We start from the raw sequence: 23865 nt of genomic DNA on the forward strand, positions 1-23865 counted from the left end.
TGCAAGGGGTAAAATGTGACTGAATGTGAAGGCGCACTCTGGTGAGCGGCTGTGTCTACCTGGAGGAGGAAAGGCTGCAAATTCTAATTCCCACCAGTCTTCTTTCCAAGCCTTGCATCCAATGGGCTACACCTGCCTGAGGAATCTTCCTTCCACTTTGCACAAAGGCTGCGCTAGTGGCCACCCTGTGCCACTTGAACGCTGATCACCAGTTCCGACGTTGGGATGGGGGCGGTTCTTCCACAATGAGCAATTCTCTGACACCAGCTGGGTGTCCTACAACCCAACTCAAGTCTGACTCTACTTACCGAGAAAAGGCATCAAGTTAAGGGTTCGGTTCTATAACACTGTCCCCCCCCCCCCCAACTTCAGCGACCAATCACGAGTCCAGGTTGTCAGCAGCGCTTCTGACCAGCTACAGACTGGAGTTTCCAGTGACCCCTCCTTGGGATCTATTAATTTGCTAGAGCAGCTCACAGAACTCAGAGAAACATCTTCTTACTGGGTTGCCAGTTTATTGCAAAAGGGCAGAGCTCAGGAACAGCCAGATGGAAGAGATGCGTAGGGTGAGGCTTGGGATGTGGTGCAGAGCTTTCACACCCTGCTGAGCAAGTCACCCTCCCAGAACCTCCATGTGTTCAGCAGCTCGGAAGTTCTTAGAACCCCGCAGTAGAGGTTTTATCCTTTAGGTGTGGTTGATTAAATCATTGGCGGTTGGCTACCAATTCAACCTTCATCTGTCTCCCCTCCCTGGAGGTGGGGGGCGGGGCTACGTGGAGGGGGGCCCAACTTCCCAACCCTCCAATCACAGGGTTGGTTCTGCTGACAATCCGCCCCCATCCTTAGGTGGTTCCAAAAGTCACCTCCCTGACATAACAAAAGACATCTTTGTGGCTCTCATCTCTTAAGAAATTCCAAGGGTTTCAGAAGCCCTGGGCCAGAAACTGGGCTGAAGACCACATATCTCTTTATCATGAATCACAATATCACGGCAGCACCAAAATCAAGCGCAAAACCTGGTGAAACTGGTTAAGTTTCAACACTTTAAAAAATAGAAATGAGTGAATTGTTGCATTGTCTGCCATCCAGATCTCTCCACTTGTCCAGGACCCAGCCACAAACAGCGGTTAAGATGCTGAAAAGCCACCTCATGCCCACGTAGTGGAAGTGTGGGGACTCAAAGGGGCAGCCACCCCTCTAAGTACCATGGTTTTGTGTCTGCGGCACAGAACAGTCATGCCACGGAGACTTGGTGGTGGAGAAGCCAGCACAGTGCTCCCCCCCCCCCCATCATCTGGCCCTCAGCTCTCACCAACCACACCTCATCCCACCCTCCTTGCTCTCCAAGCCTCCTTCCTCCCCTGAGCCCACCAAGCCCCTCCCACTGTGCCATCGCTCTCGCTCTTCTCTTGAGTGCCTGGCACTCTCACTTCATTCAGGTTCCTGCACAGATGTCGCCTCCCCTTCCATGTGAAATTAAATTCCCTAACATCTTGGTCTGCTCTTTTCCATTGAACCATCACAACATACTGCGGCAGATATGTTTGTCTGATTCCTCAAATAGATGTGAGCTCCCCAAGGGCAGGGATTTTGTGGGTCATTGACTGTTGTACCTCAATACTCAGAACAGTGCCTGGCATCTAATAGATATTCCACAGACATTTGTGAAAGGAATGAGTCCTGAGTGGCCAACTCACACCACCATCCATGTGCTGCTGTTCAGTGTATAGTCATCAGAAGGTTCCCACTGAAGAGCAGATACTTTAAAGATTTCCCTTGTTGAAGAGTAACTTCCTCTCTCTCTGAAGAAAGAATCACCACCACTTCTGGGGTTCAGAAGTGCATGGGAGGGCCCAGAAGACCTGAGACCTCGCTAGCCTGGGGACATAAATCAACCCTGGGGCATACGGAGTGCATGGAAAGCACAGAAGGGAAACTCTGGAGCTCTGTTGGGTACATCTACTCTATAACATGAAGTGTGCTTCCAAGAAAACCTCCCTAGATACCATTAGTGTCTATAACGCATTTCAGTGATCAAATCTCCTGTCTCTTGACTCATACCCCACAGGCAGGCACCTCTGCCTCATAATCCTTCAGAAGGAGGAATCTAGTTTTGTCCACTTGGCTAACCGGGATTAAGAAGAAATCGCACCATTTCCATGGAAAGTTATTCTGGATGGTACCTGTGCTCACGGTTCTCATGAGTCTTGTCAAGCTTTGTTCCGCCAGAGTGAGGTCCATGAACTATCAGTGTCAGCATCACATCTGAATCTCTGAGAAAGAAACCAGAGAATCTGCTAGTCCAACCAGTTCTTGGGAGGTCAGATGCACAGTCAAGTCTGAGAATAGCCATAAATGAGTTTAAAAAAAGGTATAAAGTTTCAGGGATGCGAGATGAAGACGTTCTAGAGATCGGGCTGCACAACATTGTACCTAAAGATAACAATACTGTATTGTCACTTAACCTGTTAAGAGAGTAGATCTCAGGTTAAGTGTACTTACCACAATAAAATTAAAAAACAAAACACGTGGGGCTGCTGAAAAGCCCTTATTGTCCCTGCAGAACCCAGGCCCGGCTGCCTCTGGCGCCAGCCATAGAGTTCAACCGGGATGAGCAGACCAAAGAACTGACACACCCTACTCCCACGTACCCCTTACCACTGGGGAAAAGCAGAGTGGCACCCAAATGGTTAACTTTTGCTAAGTGGCCAAGTGAGGTGGGAGGAGGGGAAGGAGTGGTGGGGGCTGGCTGGCTGCCGGAGGCTCTGGGTCCCCAAACTGGCTCGTCTTCAGCATCGAGGGTGTTAGTCACAGGTCCTGGAGGGTGAGCAGAAGTGCAATCTGGAGTGTCCCAGGCCCCTGGGCAGTATTCCCAGAGCCCATTGACATCCAAAATTAATCCTACCCAGGTGACAGTATGACTACCCAGGGATTTGAATTTTTTTTTTTTTTTTTTTTTAGCATTCAAAATCTTTTTAATAACAAGGCAGGATCTGGGGTTAGTTTTTGTAGCCTCGGCTGGCCCTGCGGCCTCTGGTGCGCTCCAACTTCCGGCCCTTGGAGCTCACGTAAGGTTTGGTGTGGCCGCGTGGGGTTCCTGGGGCCTTGCCAAAGTGTCTGTACACCTCTCGGCCCTTGCGTGGACTTGCAAGCCTTCTTCTGGTTTGTTTTGTTTTGATTTTAATTTTGAAAGTAAACCATTCTCAAAATTGGAATATTATTAGTGAAGGGTAGCCAAACAAAAGAGAGTAGAATTTGCATTAGTAGAGCAAAATAAAGAGCCATTGCTGGTGTCCATGGGCTCCAGAATCCGTGGCTAAGATTCTGAATAGGATCAAGCTGGATTCACCTGCTCAGTATCTCAGATTTTCTTTTCACGTGGGTAGATCAATAAGAGCTATCCCTGCAAAACACACACACACACACACACACACACACACACGACAAGCTCTGCTCTCAGTGTTGCTTTGACCCCGTCCCAGGCACTCCTGTCCTCTGAACAGGTAAGATACCCTCTGACACCAGACGCGTACCGGCAAGAGGATTTTAGGCTCCACTCCGAAAAGAGGAGAATGGGCAGAGGTGTCAGGGAATGAGAGAGGCTTTCGTAATGTGTTAACATTTTCAAGATCAAGCCTAGGCTGTACTTGTAATTTCCTTACTTGTCTGCAGATCCTCTCGTTCTCTGCAGTGGTAAACAAGCAATGCCAATAGAACTCACTTTAAATACTAAGCCGTTACATTCCACTCACTGTGGGATTCTAGTTGCAGAAATATAGGATGTGCGTATATACACACACATAGACCCCGAGATGCATCTCAGAATGATTGTAAGATTATGCGATCATTAGAGAAACAAAGAATTTGTGTTATGGTCATTTCCTTTGTTCCAAACACTGACTGGTGCCTCCCCATCTGTTCTCAGTTTGACTCTGTGGCCGATATATCTGATGTGTCAAGCAACGTTACCCTAAAAAGTTACACCATGCACTTTGAGGTACCTCTGTGTGCTGCATGAATGCATGAGCGTTTGCATGATGTGTTGACTGCACAAGGAAAAGCAGGAACATTTCATTGATTGGTCCAGCTAAATCAAATCTCAGATGTTTACAGCAGCCAGGTTTTCTCATGGCACATTCTCGATTCTTTTATTTTTTTTATTTTTATTTTTTATTTATTTTTTTAAAAATCTTTTAAAGACTTATTTATTTATTCATGATAGGCATAGAGAGAGAGAGAGAGGCAGATACATAGGCAGAAGGAGAAGCAGTTTCCATGCCAGGAGCCCCATGTGGGACTTGATCCTGGGACTCTAGGATCATGCCCTGGGCCGAAGGCAAATGCCCAACCACTGAGTCATCCAGGTATCCCGGCACCTTCTGGGTTTTAATCACATGGTGCCTTTGTCTTTCTGACGTTAATACGAGACCTGATTTATGTTGAAGGCTGAAGAATAGAAGAATATGAATGAGAAGAGAAGGTGGGAAGAGTCCACTTCCCTGTGCAAATCCAGGAATTTAAAAATCTAATACAGGGATCCCTGGGTGGCGCAGCGGTTTGGCGCCTGCCTTTGGCCCAGGGCGCGACCCTGGAGACCCGGGATCGAATCCCACATCGGGCTCCCAGTGCATGGAGCCTGCTTCTCCCTCTGCCTATGTCTCTGCCTCTCTCTCTCTCTGTGTGACTATTATAAATAAATAAAAATTAAAAAAAAAATCTAATACAGCCGTGCTCATTTGGCAACCATGAGAGATCACTATTAACTTTGCTCTGGGAAAGCAGAGATCTCAAGACAAGCTCTGTGGTGACCCATGAAGGGATTACTTTGTTAACCCAACCATCCATCTCCTTCCCCCAACCACTTTGCAATGCAGCAAGCCCTTGTCTACCGGACATAAGACCCAAAGCACTAGCGCATGAACTCCCCAGGTGCTAAGAACACTGGGTGTCTAATATGACTTTATCATCTCACTCTTACCACAATATTCTAGAGAAGCTAAGTTCTGCAGGAGGATGTGGAGTGTTCCCTTCATTGACAATGTGTGACACACAGTCTTCTGTCTTATTTCAAACCCATTTTCTTTACATTGCTCACCAACAGCAACTTTCTTTTCAGGGATTAGCCGATACCAAAATCCCCCACTCTGGGACACCCGTCAGTATTAGGAGCAACCGGAGCATATCCGTACTTCGGATCCCAAGTCAGAGCCAAATAAGCCAAACCTATTCCCAAGGCTCTCTCCACCGCAGTGTCAGCCAACTCATGGACCTTCAAGACAAGAAAGTCTTGGTTGATGACTCGCTGTGGGAAACCATCATGGGCCACGATAGTGGACTGGTGAGTTGATTTCCTTATCCAGAGCCTTAAAAAAAAAAAAAAAAAAAAAAGATTTATTTATTTGAGAGTGGAGGGAGGAGAAGAGGGAGAGCGAGAATCTCCAGCAGATTCCCCACTGAGCCCAGAGCCCAAAGTGGGGCTCAATCTCATGACTCTGAGAACATGACCTGAGCCAAAATCAAGAGTCTGAGGCTTAACTAGCTGAGCCACCCTAGAGCCCCTCCTCCAGAGCCTTTGATCAACCTTCCAGAATACTGGTGAAAAGGTGACATGGAGCTTTCTGTACTTCTTTGATGCTGCCTCACAGCACCTGCAGCACTCTGACCATTTGCCCATGTATTTTGTAATGACCTACTTTACTAGTATTACTACAAACTGTTTGATGAACTGGGGGTGGAAGCTTTGTCTCATTCTTTGAGCGTACGATAGATGCTCAGAAAACGAATTTATGAGTAAGTGAAGAGACACACAGGCAGAAGGTGACCGGGAACACTGGAATTGGCCTAAAAGAAAGAAAAAAAGAAAACTAAAAAAAAAAAAAAAATCACCTTTTCCCTTCTGGTTGGTGGTTAGAGGAGATATAATAGTTCTTTTATTTATTTTTAATTTTTATTTATTTATGATAGTCACAGAGAGAGAGAGAGAGAGAGGCAGAGACACAGGCAGAGGGAGAAGCAGGCTCCATGCACTGGGAGCCCGACGTGGGATTCGATCCCGGGTCTCCAGGATCGCGCCCTGGGCCAAAGGCAGGCGCTAAACCGCTGCGCCACCCAGGGATCCCAATAGTTCTTTTAATAGGCTCCATGGTTCTTTTCCAAAAAACTTAGAAAATCCTGATAAAGATATTGCTGTTTATGAACTTCACCTTTCATAATTTCAGTCCAGTGGATACAGATAATCGACTCTTTGAAAGTTAACCTCATTATTATGTAATATTTATTTAAGTCCTTAGAGGCTGAAATGGACAAAATCCTAGCATTTCTACCAACCATCAAACTTCTGCATTATGCCAACTACCTAGAGACGTCTACTGGAGAACCATTCCTCTGAGGCAGCGAGCTAGTAGAGATAGCCAACCAAGAACCTAGCCCTCGCGCTTACTCCTCGGAGGCTTTGGGACCCTTCCACTCATCTCAGTTCTCACTTCTCCTTCACTAAAAAGTCAAGGACTTCCATGAAGACTCCTAACTAATGGGAAGTAATAAAGCAGGTTTCCTGGCTTCAGGTCCCAATTACAATGAAAAATATTCATTTTGAAACTGTGGGCCTGCTTGATATTGTGATGGCTATGGAATTCCATGATTCCATTCCAGACCCAAAGTTTCTAAATGGCAGGAATAATTATATCAGGTTGAAACATAAGGGATTGTTAATTGATCATCTTTGACACGCACAATGGCAAGTTGATAGGAGACAACATTACACATCGAGGGCTTAGATGCATGTGTGTCCTTACCCGAGGATACACAGTAATTTTTCGATGGAATTGGGATCTTAAAACCATCATTTGATTACAGAGCCCCCAGTCTTCACTGTTAAACTCTATGGCCAACTTTGCTTGCAGTAGCCAACGTGCAGGGCAATTAAGTGAAGGCTTTTGACGTTGCCAATGCTTGGAAAACCATCTGCTCATTATAACATTATACGTAATATTACTAGCCCTATTCAGTAAACACAAGACGCAGTGAGAGAGTGGGAAGCAGCGGAGCACAGCAGCATGCATTCCATGTCTCCTGCTTGCCCTTTGAACTAACTCTTAAGTATATCTGCGTTCATATATAAAACACACAAATATAAAATAAAATATAAAAAATATAATCTCCCCACTTTACAGATGAGAAAACTGAGGCTTATAAAGGTTAAGGTATGGCACGCAGTAACACTCCAGTGCCATTTTGGATCAGCCCACGGTTCATGTGTGCATGTGACGGGATCCTATCCACAGGGCAAACTTAAGGGCAGTGTCAAGCCACGGCTTAGTTTTGAGCGTCAGGTAGGTATTAGCCTCAATGAAATACTTTCTGAGCACTTTTTATTTTATTTATTTATTTATTTATTTATTTATTTATTTATTTATTTATTTATTTCTGAGCACTTTTTAGATTGGATTGACAGAACTGTCAATCAGTGGCAAACACTACTGACAGTGAACGTCCTAACCAATGACGATTGGCTTCTCTTTCAGTACGTGGATGAAGAGGACCTGATGAATGCCATCAAGGGTTTCAGCTCTGTGACTAAGGAGCACACCACGTTCACCGACACCCACCTGTGAGAGATGGAACCTTGCAAGACATACAGCTGAAGTGCCTGCTGCATACTCCCTCCCTCTCGGGTTGTCACTGACCGACACACCGCATATGCTGAAAAGCCATTGCTTTTTTTTTTTTTTTTCTGTAATCCTTAAAAACAAACAAACAAACAAACAAGGATTGTTTTTGAAATTGTTCTTTCTTTTTAGAGGCCTGTGCTTTTCTGGTGATCTGAAATAAGGGGTACTCTCAGTATGAAAATACTTGTTTTGTGGAAGCTCCATAAGCATATAATTTTCACTTGGCTCAAACAGTGACTCCATTGGTTAAATGAATAATTAGGGACACTTGCAAATTGGCCCACAGTTGTTACAAGTAAGGGTAGTTACTAGTTTAAAACAAAGCAGGGTTTTTTTTTTCTTTCTTTTTTTTTTTTTTTTTTTCTGAGAGGATGTCACTGCTGCTCCTTTTGGCCCCTTATTCCCATGCAGTGACATGATCCTGCAAGAATAATTCTAACGGTCATAGCTACAAAATAAAATCCTAATTTCAGGCCAAGATGAATCTGTTAAGAAAAAAAAAAAAACTGCATTGGGTGAGACACACTGGACGAAAAGTTCAATTTAATGACAATGTTTAGGGATATTTACCAACCTTAATTGAAAAAAAAAAGTTAAAAAAAAAAAAGTTTCCACCAAACTTTTGACAGACCTCTGTTCTTGCATTTATGAATCTTCTGAAAAGGCCGAAAGAGCTATTTCCCACATATTTTACACGGTGTTGAAGCTCCAGTACTTTCCATAAAACTCTGTCAATTGGCTGAATACCCAGTAATACCGACCAACATCTTCAATTTAGCGTCTTCCACTGGGAAACCATTGTTCTATTTGCATTATTTCATTAGCCTTTGTGGAATTTAAAAAGGAAACTTTTTGGGTCCCTTCCAGTTTTGAAGCCCTGTAAGTGACCATTTCCATGTAAACACAAGATGCTCATAAGCACACCCACGTATAGCCTATGTGTCTAGGACTCTACTGTACCCCTTCATCTTCGAGAACTCACTATTGTAGCCCTAGGGTCACTACGCGCTGATGAAATCCCATAGTCCCAATTTCCATTTCTGTCACCTGCTCTATTTGGATTAGTCGTTGGTGAAAGTCCCACAGCAAGGGAGATTTTTTTCCCCAAGTCATCAACATAAAATGTAAGGTATTAGTTTGTTCTTCATGGAAAACAATATAACAACAACAACAACAACCACCTGTCTTCCTTATTCTTAAAGGTCTACTGAATGACTCCAGAAAGCTGTTTTGTATCTATAGGTCTCCTACATTGTTCGGAAGGATTTTGTGAGTTAATCCAAAGGGACGTAGATTCCCCCAAAGCTGAACTGGCAAAAATTCGTAAAAAAAAAAAAAAAAAAAAAAAAGGGATAACCTTATTCTGGTTCAACACAAGTCAGATTGTGGGCTTCGGGGTTACGGGGACTCTAACCAAATCTGTGGAAGAACAGCTCCTCAGATCGATGGACTCCCGACAAAACTTGCCAACTCTTAGTGTCAAAAGCACAGACCAGTATTAAACAGAAGTTCTGCTCCCTTGTTGGAACTACTATAGGCAAACAAATCTGAAATAACTGTGCACGCTGGGCAGTGGATGTACAAATTTTAAGACTTTTTTTTTTTTCCTCGCCAAAAGTTTTATACATTCTAAAATGGAAACACAGGATTGACTAATTTTTACTGGTTTTAATTCCATTTGTTGATCCTGGGTCAAGTGGGCATTGAAAGCTGGCACAAGTGAGCCTTCACCACGGCTGAGTTTCTGATTCACACGAGCTGCCTGAGGTATAGAGGGAAAAAGTGGTCTTTTCCAGTCAAATTTGCATCTTTATCCTTGGTGTTCTCTTCTGCAAATACGAGTTGCTAGTCACAGGTGGATTTAGGAGATTGAGGTCTTCCTCATTTTGAAAAATTACGTACCTTTATCACGGCTTGTAAACTTAACACAAATAGAGAACTGGGGGGATTTGATATTAAATCATTCTCCACTTAATCGAATTAGACATTTAGTTATGAGTTCATTTAGCTGCATCATTTACATTTCGATCCCATAACTGGACAAAAAAGCCTGGATGGCTCCCACCAAGGACACTGCCCCCGCCACACTCTTAACCTTACTTTTATGCATTTCAGAGAAGCCCAGGATTTTGTTATTTTAAACGGTATTGTGTGCCAAGCCTCATGTAAGCGTAGACTCGTCCCTAGAGATTGAGTCCATTGCCTGCCACACGGCTGGGCATCGGTGTGCTCCAGAGTCGAGAGCCGGGGATGGAAAACAACGTAGAAGAACTCGTGGGCTGGAGCCATAGGCTGTGCCCAGGGACTGTCCTCCTGGCACCACTTCTCCTGTACGGAGCAAACGGCGAGCAGTTCTCTACAAATCGCTTTCAACTGGTTCTAAGTCTCCTGACACAGGTCTTACCACTTGCAGGAGCCACATTCTCGGCTTCAGAACTACTGTTACTCCTGAGGTTAGCTGTTCGGTTAGAGTGCGCAGCGATGTTTCTATAAGCTCTGTCAAAAACTGTACTTGGACATGATCTGTTGTCATTTCCACTAAATGGAAAACCTCAATTTGAATTTGTCAGTGTACCTCATGCTGATCTAAAAATCATGTTGGCATCAGTATAATTCAACTTGAACAACCTGTAAATAAAACATAGGCCGGATGGAATAACTCAGTGATAAGAACTTAATTATGTCACCAATGAGTAGTTTATTTCCAATGCACAGATATGTAAATTCATCTCAGGACAGTTTGCTTAATTTTTCAATGTAAACAAAGTTTGGGGGATCCCTGGGTGGCGCAGCGGTTTAGCATCTGCCTTTGGCCCAGGCCTGATCCTGGAGACCCGGGATCAAGTCCCACGTCGGGCTCCCTGCATGGAGCCTGCTTCTCCCTCTGCCTGTGTCTCTCACGAATAAATAAAATCTTAAATAAACCAAGTTTGGTTTCTGAAACACTAACAGCTCATGATGATGAAGGGGAGCCCACTGAAGAAAACAGGATGTTCTCGGTACTCTCTCAACTATCGGATGTACCTTAGTCAACTGTGGAGCTTTTTTTCAGAGGGGGAGTCCCACCCACCAGATTCGGATTCAACAGGTCTGGAGGGAGGCCTGGGCGTGTCATGTGCACACACAACCTGAGGTGATTGCGAGGTTATCCGTCTAGATGAGAAGGCCAGGAACTAGAACACAGTTGAAACGGGCCGACTTGGCTTCAAAAGTTGGCTTGGTAGCTGACGAAGCCTTGTGGCTACGTTACTTCTCCTCAGTGATCTCATCTCGGAAATGAGGGTAACAGTACCCACCCAACTGGCATGACAGTACTTCTGAGGACTTAAAAGTACAGAATTAGTTGCAAAACTCATCATGAGAATTAGAATTCTGTTCTCGTTCTTCATCAAACACGAAGTATATGGACTCAGCTCAAGTTTTTTCTTTCGGTCACAAAAACCCGAATGAGGTAGGTGTGAGGAAAATGCGTAGGCCTAGCAGGGATAATCTGCTCAAGGTTACAAAGTGCCAGAGTAGCCTCAAACCCCTGCCACAGGTTCAGACTCTTGTGAGAGAAAAAAGGAGATCGGACTCGTGGTACACTGCAACCCGTGCTCGAGTGGGTTGCCTTTCTATGGGGATTTACTATAGAATAGTTTCCCCCAGCCCCTCCCTCAGTCATGGCCTTTCACTTTTGGAAAAGGCTGGGTAAATTCGACTTTTTTGTTCATTTTCTTACTTGCCCACCCACCTTCTACATGACTGATAATGAGAAAGAAGGCTGGAGAGGATGGCAAATCCTTAGTAATATGGCAGTGATGTTGTACCTGACGCTTCCCCTAGTGACCATGTAAGGCAGCCTTCATGCACGTTCCACTCTCTCCGCCCTCCCCACTTCTTACCTCGGAAAGAAGACACGAACCAACTCCTGCAGGTGTACTTCAAACAGCATAACTACTCTTTAACCGAGAACACAGAGTCTTAATCATTTTTATTAGACTTAATTGATAAATAAAATACAAGAGAAGTGTTGTGAAACCACTAGCAATATAGTAAACTTTTAAAGAATTTATTTCAATTTCACTCACTTACATTTCTTGGAAGGGGAATATATACATTATCCACCAATAAATGCTTAATGCTTTAAATTTACAGTTGTCCTATTTGCAGAAACTTGAAAATTATTCCAATGAAAAAAAAGTACAAAAAATGTTTGTTGTCACAATTCGAAATATATCTTAAAATAACATTTGTACAGCAGCCAAAACCTTTAACCAAAAGTTGAGAACTGCAGTCTCAAAAACTTAACAAAATGGCCACATTCATACTTAATAATCTTCGTTATTAACGGCAGCGGGGGGCGGGGTGGGCATGGTGGCCCCTAAATAAAACAAGACAGACAATTAGTACAGTTTTCCTTCTGGACACTCAAAGCTCTAGCCTTGATTATTATTTTTATTTCATCTGTTCAAACACAGACAATTACTCCAACCTTAAAGAAAGTTTAAATGGACTTTGAGTATTTAATGTTGGTGACACTTGCTAAGATTTAAGAACTCCAAGAATGAGAATCAGAAAATGACCGAAGATTTGAAAAAAACACCAAAGGGACTGCTTACTACACAGTGTAATCTGCTGTTCAACATCAATAGTGTTTTTGAATTCGGTATTTTTTCACAAACATAGCACCTCATTAAATTACCTGGTAAACACGTGGCAATCATAAGAAGTGTTGGGAGACTATCCAAAGAGATTTAATGTGATTCACTTAACATAACAATGCGAGAAAATCTCAAACATAACCAAGATTAGGAACACAATCTGTTGGTCCCTATGCCTTTAAAGACGCTCATCTTATTAAGACTTGGTACTTTGCTTCCAAAATCCAGAGTAGCTAAACACTGAAATGGACTCTTGCTTTACAAATGATCTGTTAAATGCACTTGTAAGAAAAAAAAAAGAATCAAAAACTTTCCAAAAGGTCAAAAGAGATAAAATTGTTTTCTCTCCTTACTCCAGGCAATTCTGTTAAAAAGAGACTCCATGAACTCCAGTTTAAATTTGTCAAGTTTTGGTGTAAAAGCTAATGTACTGAAATCCAGTAAAGTTATGAACTTTCATCTAAATTAACAAACAATTATTTATTATTTTGGTGAGTTTTCACAAACTGTACTCTTGACCTGAAGAATCGCTTTTTTTATGCCGAGGAGATGGAGTGGTCTTCGTAGGAGATGGGGATGCAGTACCGGGTGAGTCCGTCCCTCCGTCAGAAGTACTCGGTGATGACGCCAGGTAGGGAACTTTCTTTCTTCCCAGGAATCCTCCTCCTTCAAATCCCCCTTTCTTCCGCAACTCCGCTTTATTTTCATTTTCTTCTTCTGAGGACCTTTTCTTGGATTCTAGACCTTCAGCTATTTTATGCACTTCCAATCCACCATCTGATTCTCTCAAACTTTTCATTTCTGTTCCAGGAGACTTTCTCTCTGACACATTACAGTCCCCTGTTGCCCGCTTTACTTCTGCTTGTATTGGCCCAGAGTTACCATTTTCAGGGACAGCTCTTTCTACATTTCTGTTCACATTACCAGTCTGGAAGTCCCTGTAACTGTGAAAGCTCTCAGTTCTCCTCGCTCTTGCTAATAAAGGGCTCTCTCTGTAAGGCCTCATGGAACCGTATGTCGCTGCTTCATGGGTGGCTTCATGGTGCTGGAGCTGGAGGCTGAAATACAGTTTTCAAAAATTATAATTCAGATTTCTTCCTGGGATTTTTCAGGGGCACATCTCATTAATGACCAATGAAGAGACATTATTTGATTATACGCAGAGTGACATATCCTTATTTCTACATATAAAAATTTACTTAAGTACTCTCTATGTTATATACTAGTGTGTGTGCAGGTGTGTATTTGTGTATCAAATTACCAAAGCAAATAATACATCATACATATATTCAGTCTAGCTGGATTTCTGAATAGTTGAAAAAAGCTAGGGAGGAGAAACTCTTTAAAACCGAGGAAGAACTGATATAACTTAATACATGGTCTTTAGTTCAAATTTTGGCTTCTTTTTTTTTTAAGATTTTATTTATTTATTCATGAGAGACACACAGAGAGAGGGCCAGATATACAGGCAGAAGGAGAAGCAGGCTCCATGCAGGAAGCCCAATGTGGGACTCGATCCCGGGACCCCGGGATCACGCCCTGAGCTGAAGGCAGACACTCAACCACTGAGCCACTCAGGCATCCCAAATTTTGGTTTTTTAAAATGTGCTCTAACTAGAAGATATACTATGCTACTATATTAAAAGTGCAGAATAACTAAATATAAGATTAGACAGATGATGTAATCCCTTTAATTAATATGTCCCTAAGGCAATAGGAACAAAAAAGTTCCATATACAATCCAAGGTGACATGTGGTTTTTCTAATTTCCTTTAAATAAACTCTTGATCACATAATAGGCATCCAGATTGGCAGTGATTCACAAAATAAGTTAAAGGGAAAAATATTTTTCTATCAGATATGCTTGTAGATGAGAAATTAGAAAAAAAATTTTAGAGTATCAACATAAAGTCTGAATTAAAAATGTACCTTGAACAACATGGCTTTCAACAACTATGTGATTACATCTTAGCCAATTTCCCAAAAAGCAATCAACTGAACTTATGAGGCAATATACAACTCTTTAACCTACCTAGAATTTGATTCACGGAGACGGCTGTGTTGAACCACAGAAGTTGCTGGACTGATGTTAGGAGTAGCACAGCGAGATGTGCTCAGATCACACTGATCCAGTAACTTGAGCAGCTCTTCTTCAGTTGGACCACCTACATCTTAGGAAAACACACACTGATTACCATCACTTATGTCAAAAGCTTACCCTGTGACAAACAACTTTCCACATGGAACCTACCCTTATCTTCACTTTTGTTAACCATATCCATAGCAGTGGTCAGATCCCACATCTGAATGCTGCCATTTGTATGGCCTGTGAACAAGTAGCGCCTTGGCCGGGAGCCCATCCTACTGGACCCCTCACATTCTCTCACTGTAAATGAGGATATTGTTGTACAGTCAACAGCCTGGATCTCACAGATTCTGCAAAAGATATGTAGTTGTAAACCATGGGGAACAAATAACACTTTATAATTCAGATTTTTGAAATTACTTACTTACTTATGAGTATTCCATATATGTAAAACATTTAAAAAGCTCAAGGCAGGTTGACAAAAATAAAATTCAAGCCTTATTTCTTTGAATGTAGAACATAGGCTCTTATAAAACAATGTATTTAAATAACTGAAATAATGCAAATAATTTAAGTCAACCTTAAAAGAAAACCAGAAAGAACCTTAATGGGAATTGAGTAATTCTTTAAAAGAAAGTTACAAAACTAAAAAGGCAGAAAGAAAGAAAGAAAGAAAGAAAGAAAGAAAGAAAGAAAGAAAGAAAGAAAGAAAGAAAGAAAGAAAGAAAGAAAGAAAGAAAGAAAGAAAGAAAGAGAAAGAGAGAGAAAGAAAGAAAGAAAGAAAGAAAGAAAGAAAGAAAGATAGATAGATCTTGAGAAGTCATTTAAAATTTATGTGCAAATTTTAAGTCTGAAACCAAATCATTCAATAGGTTTTTAAAAAAAAAAAAAAAGAAAAAGAAAAAGCTGCATGGAGAAGTCTAAGTAGCAACCTTCATTAGGATAATATTCTTAACTTTTTCAAAGCATTTTTAGGGTTATTTCATTGATTTTCATAAAGATAAAAGAACCTGAGAAAGAGCAATTATTATCCACATTTGACAAATTAGGAAACCAAGAAATAATGTTAGCAAATGATCTGCCAAAGTCAAGTAAGAGTTGACTAAATTGTACTTGATTGAATTATTTATCCCAGACTACTTCAAAACGAGGGGGCTTATTAAAAAAAAATTAAGAACAATTAGTACCAGGCAAATGCAAGGTCAAAAAATAAAGGAGGAAGGGAAAATCCTTCTCAATATGAGAAACATAAAAGTAGAGTATGAAGCATAGCTGAGCTTCCTAGCAGGCAGGGCAAAAAAATGATAGGCGAGGGTTAATTACTAGATGCCTACATACAGTGATAGAGGCTATCCTAGTCTCATTCTCAATCTAAGAGAAACGTTTTCAATATTTCACCACTGAGTATAAAGTTTAACTATAACTGTTTTTATAGGTATTATATTCAGGTTAAAAAATCTGTCATTTTGTCTTAAGCACTAAGGTTCCTTTAGATTACTTACACTTAAGATAAAGTAAAATAAAACAATATACATCTATGTGCTTGACAACAAACATGATTTCACTTTTTGTTTTTCCCATGGGCTAGATTCCTTAGAATTACTTCTTCCTTTAAAATGTTGACAAAGTTTTTTCCCTGCCCACTTTTTTTTTTTTTTAAGATTTATGTATTTATTTATTCATGAGAGACACAGAGAGAGAGAGAGAGGCAGAGACACAGGCAGAGGGAGAAGCAGGCTCCTTGCAGGGAGCCCGACATGGGACCTGATCCCTGGACCCAGGATCACGCCCTGAGGTAAAGGCAGCCACTCAACCGCGAAGCCACCCAGGCGTCCCCGCTGCTGCCCACTTTCAAAAAAACCTGTTCATTTAACTTCTCACTATTAACAATCTGACCTGTCTTTAAACAGAAGCTCTGCTTCACATCAGCTTCATAAAGGGTTGATTTCCTATTTAATTCTACAAAGCAATTTCTCATTTTCATAAACGTTTCCTCTGGAATTGTAAATGAAAATATTACAAAATTTGTTTTGTCATACAGAGGTCATAACTGATTAGAACACACTGCTACTATATAAAGTTACAGAAGAGGGGCGCCTGGGTTTATGACTCTTGGTTTAGGCTCAGGTCTCCGGGCCATGAGATTAAGCATCTCTCATCATGCTTCACACTCAGTGTGGAGTCTGCTCAGGTCTCTCTCCCCCTCCCTCTGCCCTCCCCCTCCTGCTTGCACTCTCTTTCTCTAAAATAAGTAAATAAATCTTTAACAGAAAAGGAAGACATTAGAATTGAACAAGGATATGAAATACTACATCATTATAGGATGTTATGCAGCAGTTTTAATAAGTGTTTGGCACCCACCTTCACTGAATATGCAGAGAACACAATAAATCACAAAGATTTTAACATTTCTCAAGATGATAATTTAACTTCTAACTACATTGCAGGCTTCTAATACATTTTCTTTTAAAACAAGTGACAAAAAGATGGTTTAGTACATAAAAATCATTTTCTGGAATCCGTTCATTTTACAATTCCTGATGACTACTGCAATGGACTTTGTTGGAAAGAAAATATATCTCCAAGAGATTATTCATTAAAATATTAAATTAAAGATCATATGCTGAACAATATCAGCAGTGTTAGTCACATTAATATGAAAACCCATAACCTCCTTAATGACTTCTCTTAGGAATTCTACCGTTTTCACCTGTTTGGCATGCAAAAAATCCTATGTTTTTAAAGAAAAGAAATGTATAGCTCAATCTGAAGCTATATGTAATAACTAAAAAGAATTAAAATTTCACTCAAATGGAAAAGGAAGGGGAAACTAGCTTCTATTGTGCATCTGTTAGTGTCAGCGGCTACACAAGATTATTTCCGGTTTTTAACTCATTTTATCTTTTGACATCCTTCCAAGACAGGTGAACCTTATTTTATAAAGAAACTGGGGCTCGGGGAAATAAAGTAACAAGTGAATTTATATAGCTAGTAAGAGCAAGTGCCAAAATTAGAATTTAGTTCAGCTGTCTGCCATCAAATTCATGGGCTCTTGCTCTATCCTGGTCCTTCTTAACTGTCCACAGCATCAGTGAAAATCTTAAATAAATCCTAGAATATAAGCACTAAATAGACTGCCTTGATTTTAAGTTAAAATGATCACAAGGTAAGGACTAGATTTCTTTCTCCAACAATTTGTTTCTGGTAGTACTTATATCAATACACCAAATCATTCAATAGGTTTTTTAAGACAAAAGTTGCTTCTGAATATAATACCTCTATAGTAGTAAAGTTTTACCTTTTCCCAGTAGATGAGAGTCTTACGAACAGTTTGTTGGTAATGGGAACAACTTTCTGGATAAACACCTGTTGATCATCTCGCTCTCCGAAAGGCCCTTGGTCAGAAAACAGACAATGTCAAAAGAACTTAACTGAAATTCAGTTGGTTTCACTGAACAAAATGGACGTTAATATCAATACCAAAGGGGGGGAAATTTTTTTTTTCACGCCTATCAATATGTGGCATTGTGTATTCCATGTCCAAGTCAGACACGAAATGCAGTACTCCAAGTACTCCAACTTGCATTAAACATTTTCAAAAGAAATACGTAATATTTCGAGTTATATTTTATGCAGTAAGGCTGTCAAAGCGGAAGGCATTAATTTGCATAAGACTACACGACAGTACTAGAATGAGGCTTGTTAAAATATAGGCTCTACATGTAGTATCTTTAAGAACGTGCTCAGTTTCTTGTAACTTCAGAAAAAGGATATATAAATAAAATTACTTTATGTATGGATTTTACTTTTTTTGCAAAGCCAAATGCAAAATCTCAAAGAAATAAAGTGCAACTTCATTACACAGAATTTACTTAATCAGAAGCCTATTGCATCCTGCAAAGTTTTTAATCTAAAAAGAAAGATTCAATTATTTTTACGTGATTGTACTTGGCAAGGCAGGTAAATAGCTCATGTTTCAGAAAGATTCTGAATATGAAAAAAAGTGTTTCGGGCAGCCCCGGTGGCACAGCAGTTTAACGCCGTCTTCAGCCCAGGACCTGATCCTGGAGACCCAGGATCAAGTCCCATGTCAGGCTCCGTGCGTGGAGCCTGCTTCCCCCTCTGCCTGTGTCTCTGCCCTCTCTCTCTCTGTCTCTATGAATAAATAAATAAAAAATCTTAAAAAAAAAAAAGTGTTTCATATAAAACTTAAAAATTCTAGTAATTCTCGTTATCACACTCATTAGCTAAAATGCCAACTCATTATTCACAAATAGTATGTGATATATGATATAATTTTACCTTATATGAATCATACCTCATTAATAAATGGAACCTCTTGATTAGCTAGCAAATACCCATATTATGCTTACCATGTGCCACAGTAAATGCTTTGCAGGTAACTCATTTTAATCATCACGATAACCACATAAGGGATACACTATTATTATCTTCATTTTACAGATGAGAAAAGTAAGGCATCAAGAGATTAGTTAACCAAAGATCTCACAGGTCCTACCTAGTGGAATTGGAGTTCTCACCCAAGATGTCTGGCTCCCCTCTAAGCTATACAGTTGCTCAGTTACTGGACAATTTTCTGAAGTCTGATTCTATTGAGATGAAATGATAGTCCTCATTTAATAACCCGTAACCAAAGTCAAAATAGTGATGAATAAAATAACTAAGAATGAAGGCTCTGGAACTCTTCTCTTTTCAATCTTTACCTTCATGCGAGATTCTCATGTAACTTTACTCTTCATACCTCAGTTAATTATCCACACCTCCCTCCCACTTAAAGGTTCGCCAACTCCTCTCCCCAAATTGGCTCCTTTCATTCAGAACACAAAATGTTCTCGGGTGTTGGCTATCTTCAATGGTGAAGAGGGGAGGAGAGAATCAGAAAGGTGGTGGGATGCTTGGGCAGCTCAGTTGGTTAAGCATCTGCCTTCAGCTCAAGAAATGATCCTGGAGTCCTGGGATCAAGCTCCACATTGGGTTCCCCGCTCAGATGGGGGTCTGCTTCTCCCTCTCTCTCTCTCAAATAAATAAATAAAATCCTAACAAAGAAGAAAGATGGCCTCTCAACCTCTTGCCTTCTAATTAGCTCCATTATTTCTTCCTTTCATGACTGCCTCTAGTATTTGTTACTCGTCTGGCCACTGCAATCTAGATACCACCCACAGCAGCCTCTGAAACTGGACTTTCTATTCTGTTCCAATAACCTGAATGTCTACCTCTTAAAATATTTTTTTAAAGAGAACTATAAAAGGGGGGGAAAAAAATCTCCCCACTGTCTTTCAAATATTTTACAAGGCTGTTGTAATTTACAGGGCTGTTTCCAAACATGTCCTCTCTGATCTGACCTTCCATGATCTGACTCCTGCCCTTCCTCCCAGTCTCATGTCCTACTATCCTTACCCACAAACCAGTAACTAATGATCTTGACATTTTCTAAACTTGCCAGGTTCTCTGGGCCTCTTTCCTTCCAGCATGCTGTTTTCTCTGCCAGCAATGTCCCAATCCTAAAACATTCTATACCTACATCTCAGTTCAAGTCTTAGTTCAAACATATAAGACTTCTAGTAAGTGCCAGTTTCTGTTAATGTTAAGTGGGGATAATATACTTCATAAAATTGTCAAGAAGAATAAATGAGACGGTATGCTACAATACCTAGCATGGAGACTAGCACTACCTCCCCTGGGTGCCTTGCCCCATGCAACTGTTTACGTTTTATTCCCAGTCATCACTACACTGTAACTTGAGGTTCACTGCATTTTTTTTTTTTTTTTTTTTAAGATTTCTAATGCTTGGAGCAAAGGCACTCAATACAATACTGTTGATGCTACAACTTAAACCTCTACAATGTAACATGTCAATTATATCCCAATAAATCAGGAAAATAATTCATTGAGGAGATAAAACTAAACTTCCAGTGCCTATGTCACATAGAAAAGTGGGTCACAGGGCACCTGGGTGGCTCAGTGGTTGAGTGTCTGCCTTTGGCTGAAGTGGGGACCCCGGGGTCCTGGAATGAAGTCCCGCATTGGACTCCCTGTAGAGGACCTACTGCCCCCTCTGCCTGTGTCTCTGCTCTGTGTCTCTCATGAATAAATAAAATCTTAAAAAAAAAAAAAAAGAAAGAAAGAAAACCGAGTCACAGAGCAATTGTTAAAATCAACAAAACTGAATGTGTTTCTTTTTCTTCTAAGTAGCTTGTATTGTTTAAAGATTAACTATTTTGAAATCTATTACTGTGGGAGCATATTCTGGATGGACATACATTTACATGTTTCACACAAAACAATTCTAACAACTCTCATGTACTCCCTTTTCTCCATCAGTGCTATAATTTCTGCTTATTAAAAAAGGGATCAGAAAGGCACATGGGTCAATGAGCAGGCCCTGCAGAACTATTAAAAGTACAGTGAGATACAATGTATATATGGTAGAGATTCTTCCAAAAGGGTCCCTGGGGAAAATGATGGGTCTCTGTGAAGACTGAGCATATGTGTGAGTATCCATATGCATGTGTCATATGGTATACTGAGGGACAAATCAAACCAATTTTGTATACTTCTGCTGAAATCAGAGCATATCGATGGAGATGTACTATATCATTTCCTGAAAGCCCTTACAACACCATCAAAACAACTGCTAGCGCATAACACCATCAGCTCTTTCCTACCTTCAAATTTTATTTTCAGATTATTAGCAATAAAAGAAAAAAACCTTCAAGTTTCAAATGTGCATAGCTATCGTGGCTTTTAATAAAAAAAAATAGCAGTTAGCTTTTGGAGACATTATTTAAATAAGGAAATGATAAACAGATGAAAGCTTTGCTCTCAATTTTTAAACAAAAATTGCCATAATTTATAAATTTATAGAACTAAGTAAGCAACACATTAAATTTCTGTTTTAAATGAGTTTCAAAATTAAGTTGAATAATTTATATTTGAAACTCATCTTTAGGTTTCTATCACAGTTAACATACTACTTCTGCATTGCCCACAAAGTATTTGAAAATGCCCCCAAATGCCTGGATGGCTCAGTGGTTGAGCATTTGCCTTTGGCTCAGGTTGTGATCTTGGGATCCTGAGATCAAGTCCTGCAACAGGCTCCCAAAGGGAGCCTGCTACTCCCTCAGTCTGTGTCTCTGCCTCTCTTTATGTGTCTTTTATGAATAAATAAATAAAATCTTTAAAAAGAAAGAAAAGAAAATGCCCCAAATTATCTAACCCACCTATGTCATTTCCAGAGGAATAGCTTCCATGACTTTCTGTCTCCTCCAGAGACAATATCTTGAATGATGCTAAAGGAGTAGAACCTGGCTGAGTAGAGATCATTCCTCTGAATCGTGTTACTGTCCATGTCCGGACGTGATTATTATCTGCACACACTAGGAAAGAGAACAAAAAAGTTGTTACATATAGATTATAAAAACACCAACAAAATCACTTTTATAAACACATTTTAACTTTTTAAACTGTGTTCTATATTAAATAGATCATAGCATATTTTGAGTGGCAAATGACATATTTATCCTAAAATGATACTTAATCTGTACTTGGCCAACAGAAATGAGAACAGAACACAGTTTACCTTGTTGCAAATATAAGGTATGTAAGTAAATCTATGGGTCCTTATAAAAGTAGCCTGTATAGATGTAAAAAGGGTTTTTAAAAAAAAAGTGTGTGCAAGAGAAAAGATGCTGAATATTATTCTGTTCTGTGGCTAAACTACATAGTAAATGAATTGCCTAGTTTTTTTTTTTTTCCAATATCACAACTGCTTCTGCTTATGTTAAATATTAAACAAGCTAGATCATGAGTTCCTGAAAATTTACTGATATAAATTACACTTGTCAAAAAGCTTGTATTGCCTACTCATAGTAAGAAAAATTAAGGACTATTTTTAGATAAGAGAGTCTGCATTTAAGAAACTATTTTTTGTATAAGAGAGTCTAGCTTTTTTCATGTAGGTAACATTAAGAGGATACATGTTGAGATATCTAACAAGTACCTGACTTCTGCTGTTTTCTGATCTAAGTAGCTACAACTTTAAAAAATTTAAACCAGCAACTAATTTACTTTTTAATGCAAAAAAAATGTACTTTTGTGACACGCTTTAATAAAAAAGTGTCCTTTTTAATGGAAAAGTACAATTTATTTGGATTCTAGAGCATGTGTTATTATCCGCAATGAGCTATGATCTCACCAATAAGTACTAGGGAAGTATCCACACTTGCCTATATACACACCTTTCCTACTGGGCAAAATGCCAGAGTTGCAAATTTTAAACAAAACTTTAGAAATTTAATTTTGACAAACAGCAATAAAAATTCAAAGTATACAACTGTTACTTATGTAATAAAATTCCCATGTCTCAGGATGCCACTTTCTGGTGAAAAAGGAAACATTTAGTTCTAGGCTGTTTAATCAGCTTCATGGAAAATAATTTCCTGATTTCACTATTAAGCTTACTAGGATTCAGAAAAATAAAAAAATAAAAAGAAAATACCGTAAACACTTTTAGGTGATTCAATAGGCAATTATGGCTATTTTGTTAAAATTAATCATTAAAGTTTTTATTTAAGACATGAAAACTAACACTATCAGAGAAAGAATGTACATATGCATTGATGTCCACCAGGTGGCAGGACAACGTAACTGAGTATACATAAAATACTGGACATTTTTCTTGAAATATTTAATGTTAAAATGCAGATTTTAACAGTTCTCTGGTACCTCCTCCTGCAATAACATCATCACCATCAAAATGATAACAATTACTACTGAGTTTAAGTATGGTCATTTAAATGTCACAATAAGAAAAAATAAAAAATAAATAAACATCACAATAACCTTGCAAAACCGTCTTATTTTCTCACAGGATCAAATTACCTCATTTTACATTTTATTCTGCATCTTTTATGTGTCAAGAAGTATGGTATGTGTTGAGAACAGAGTAAAACAGCTTCTGCTATTATAAAACTCACATTCTAGAAGAGAGAGACACATGATACCCAAGCAAACAAAGCAAAATGACCCAGTGTTAAGTCTATGAAGAAAACAAGTCAAGAGGATGACAGAGAAAGTGGCCTGGACAGATGTTTCGCCAATCGAGCCGGGATGGCCTCATGATAAGGTACTGGAAATGGGATCTGAATGACAAGAGTGCAGCCAAACAAATATCTAGGGGTAAAACACAGGCTAATGAAAGGAAGTGGTGCAAAGTTCTGAGGCAATTTTAAGAAATGAAAAAGCCAAAGGGTTAGGGTGTTGTGAGCCTAAGGAAAGTGACAGGAAGGGTAGGGAGGAAAAGAGGCTTGACAAGAAGACAAGACCATAGCAGGAAGAATCCTATTAGTTAAGTGACCTGCATTCATCAGGAAGCCATTGGGAACTGGATATGGTTTACATTTTTAAAAGGTATTTCTGGCTCTCTGTACCACAGAGAGGCAAGAGA

General features: G+C 40.1%; 2 protein-coding genes across 4 annotated transcripts in view; one reads left to right on the top strand and one right to left on the bottom strand.

Moving 5' to 3' along the window:
* USH2A (usherin) overlaps positions 1–12670 on the top strand; it is a 691295-nt gene extending 678625 nt beyond the window's left edge. Inside the window, exons 70-71 of the mRNA XM_072814508.1 lie at positions 5117–5338; positions 7524–12670. Coding sequence (XP_072670609.1) covers positions 5117–5338; positions 7524–7613 — 312 coding nt within the window. The 3' untranslated portion in view covers positions 7614–12670. The remainder of the gene's footprint in view (positions 1–5116; positions 5339–7523) is intronic.
* Positions 11706–23865, bottom strand: part of KCTD3 (potassium channel tetramerization domain containing 3) — a 55342-nt gene continuing 43182 nt past the window's right edge. For 2 of the 3 annotated variants that reach the window (XM_072814574.1, XM_072814577.1), the window contains exons 14-18: positions 21641–21796; positions 17698–17794; positions 14565–14749; positions 14346–14484; positions 11706–13371 (exon numbers count right to left, since the gene is read on the bottom strand). In XM_072814574.1, the coding sequence (XP_072670675.1) occupies positions 12813–13371; positions 14346–14484; positions 14565–14749; positions 17698–17794; positions 21641–21796 (1136 nt within the window). In that variant the 3' untranslated portion in view covers positions 11706–12812. The remainder of the gene's footprint in view (positions 13372–14345; positions 14485–14564; positions 14750–17697; positions 17795–21640; positions 21797–23865) is intronic. The other variant, XM_072814575.1, reaches the window with a different exon arrangement.

Source organism: Canis lupus, chromosome 38 (genome assembly GCF_048164855.1).
Source record: "Canis lupus baileyi chromosome 38, mCanLup2.hap1, whole genome shotgun sequence".
NCBI lineage: Eukaryota > Metazoa > Chordata > Mammalia > Carnivora > Canidae > Canis > Canis lupus.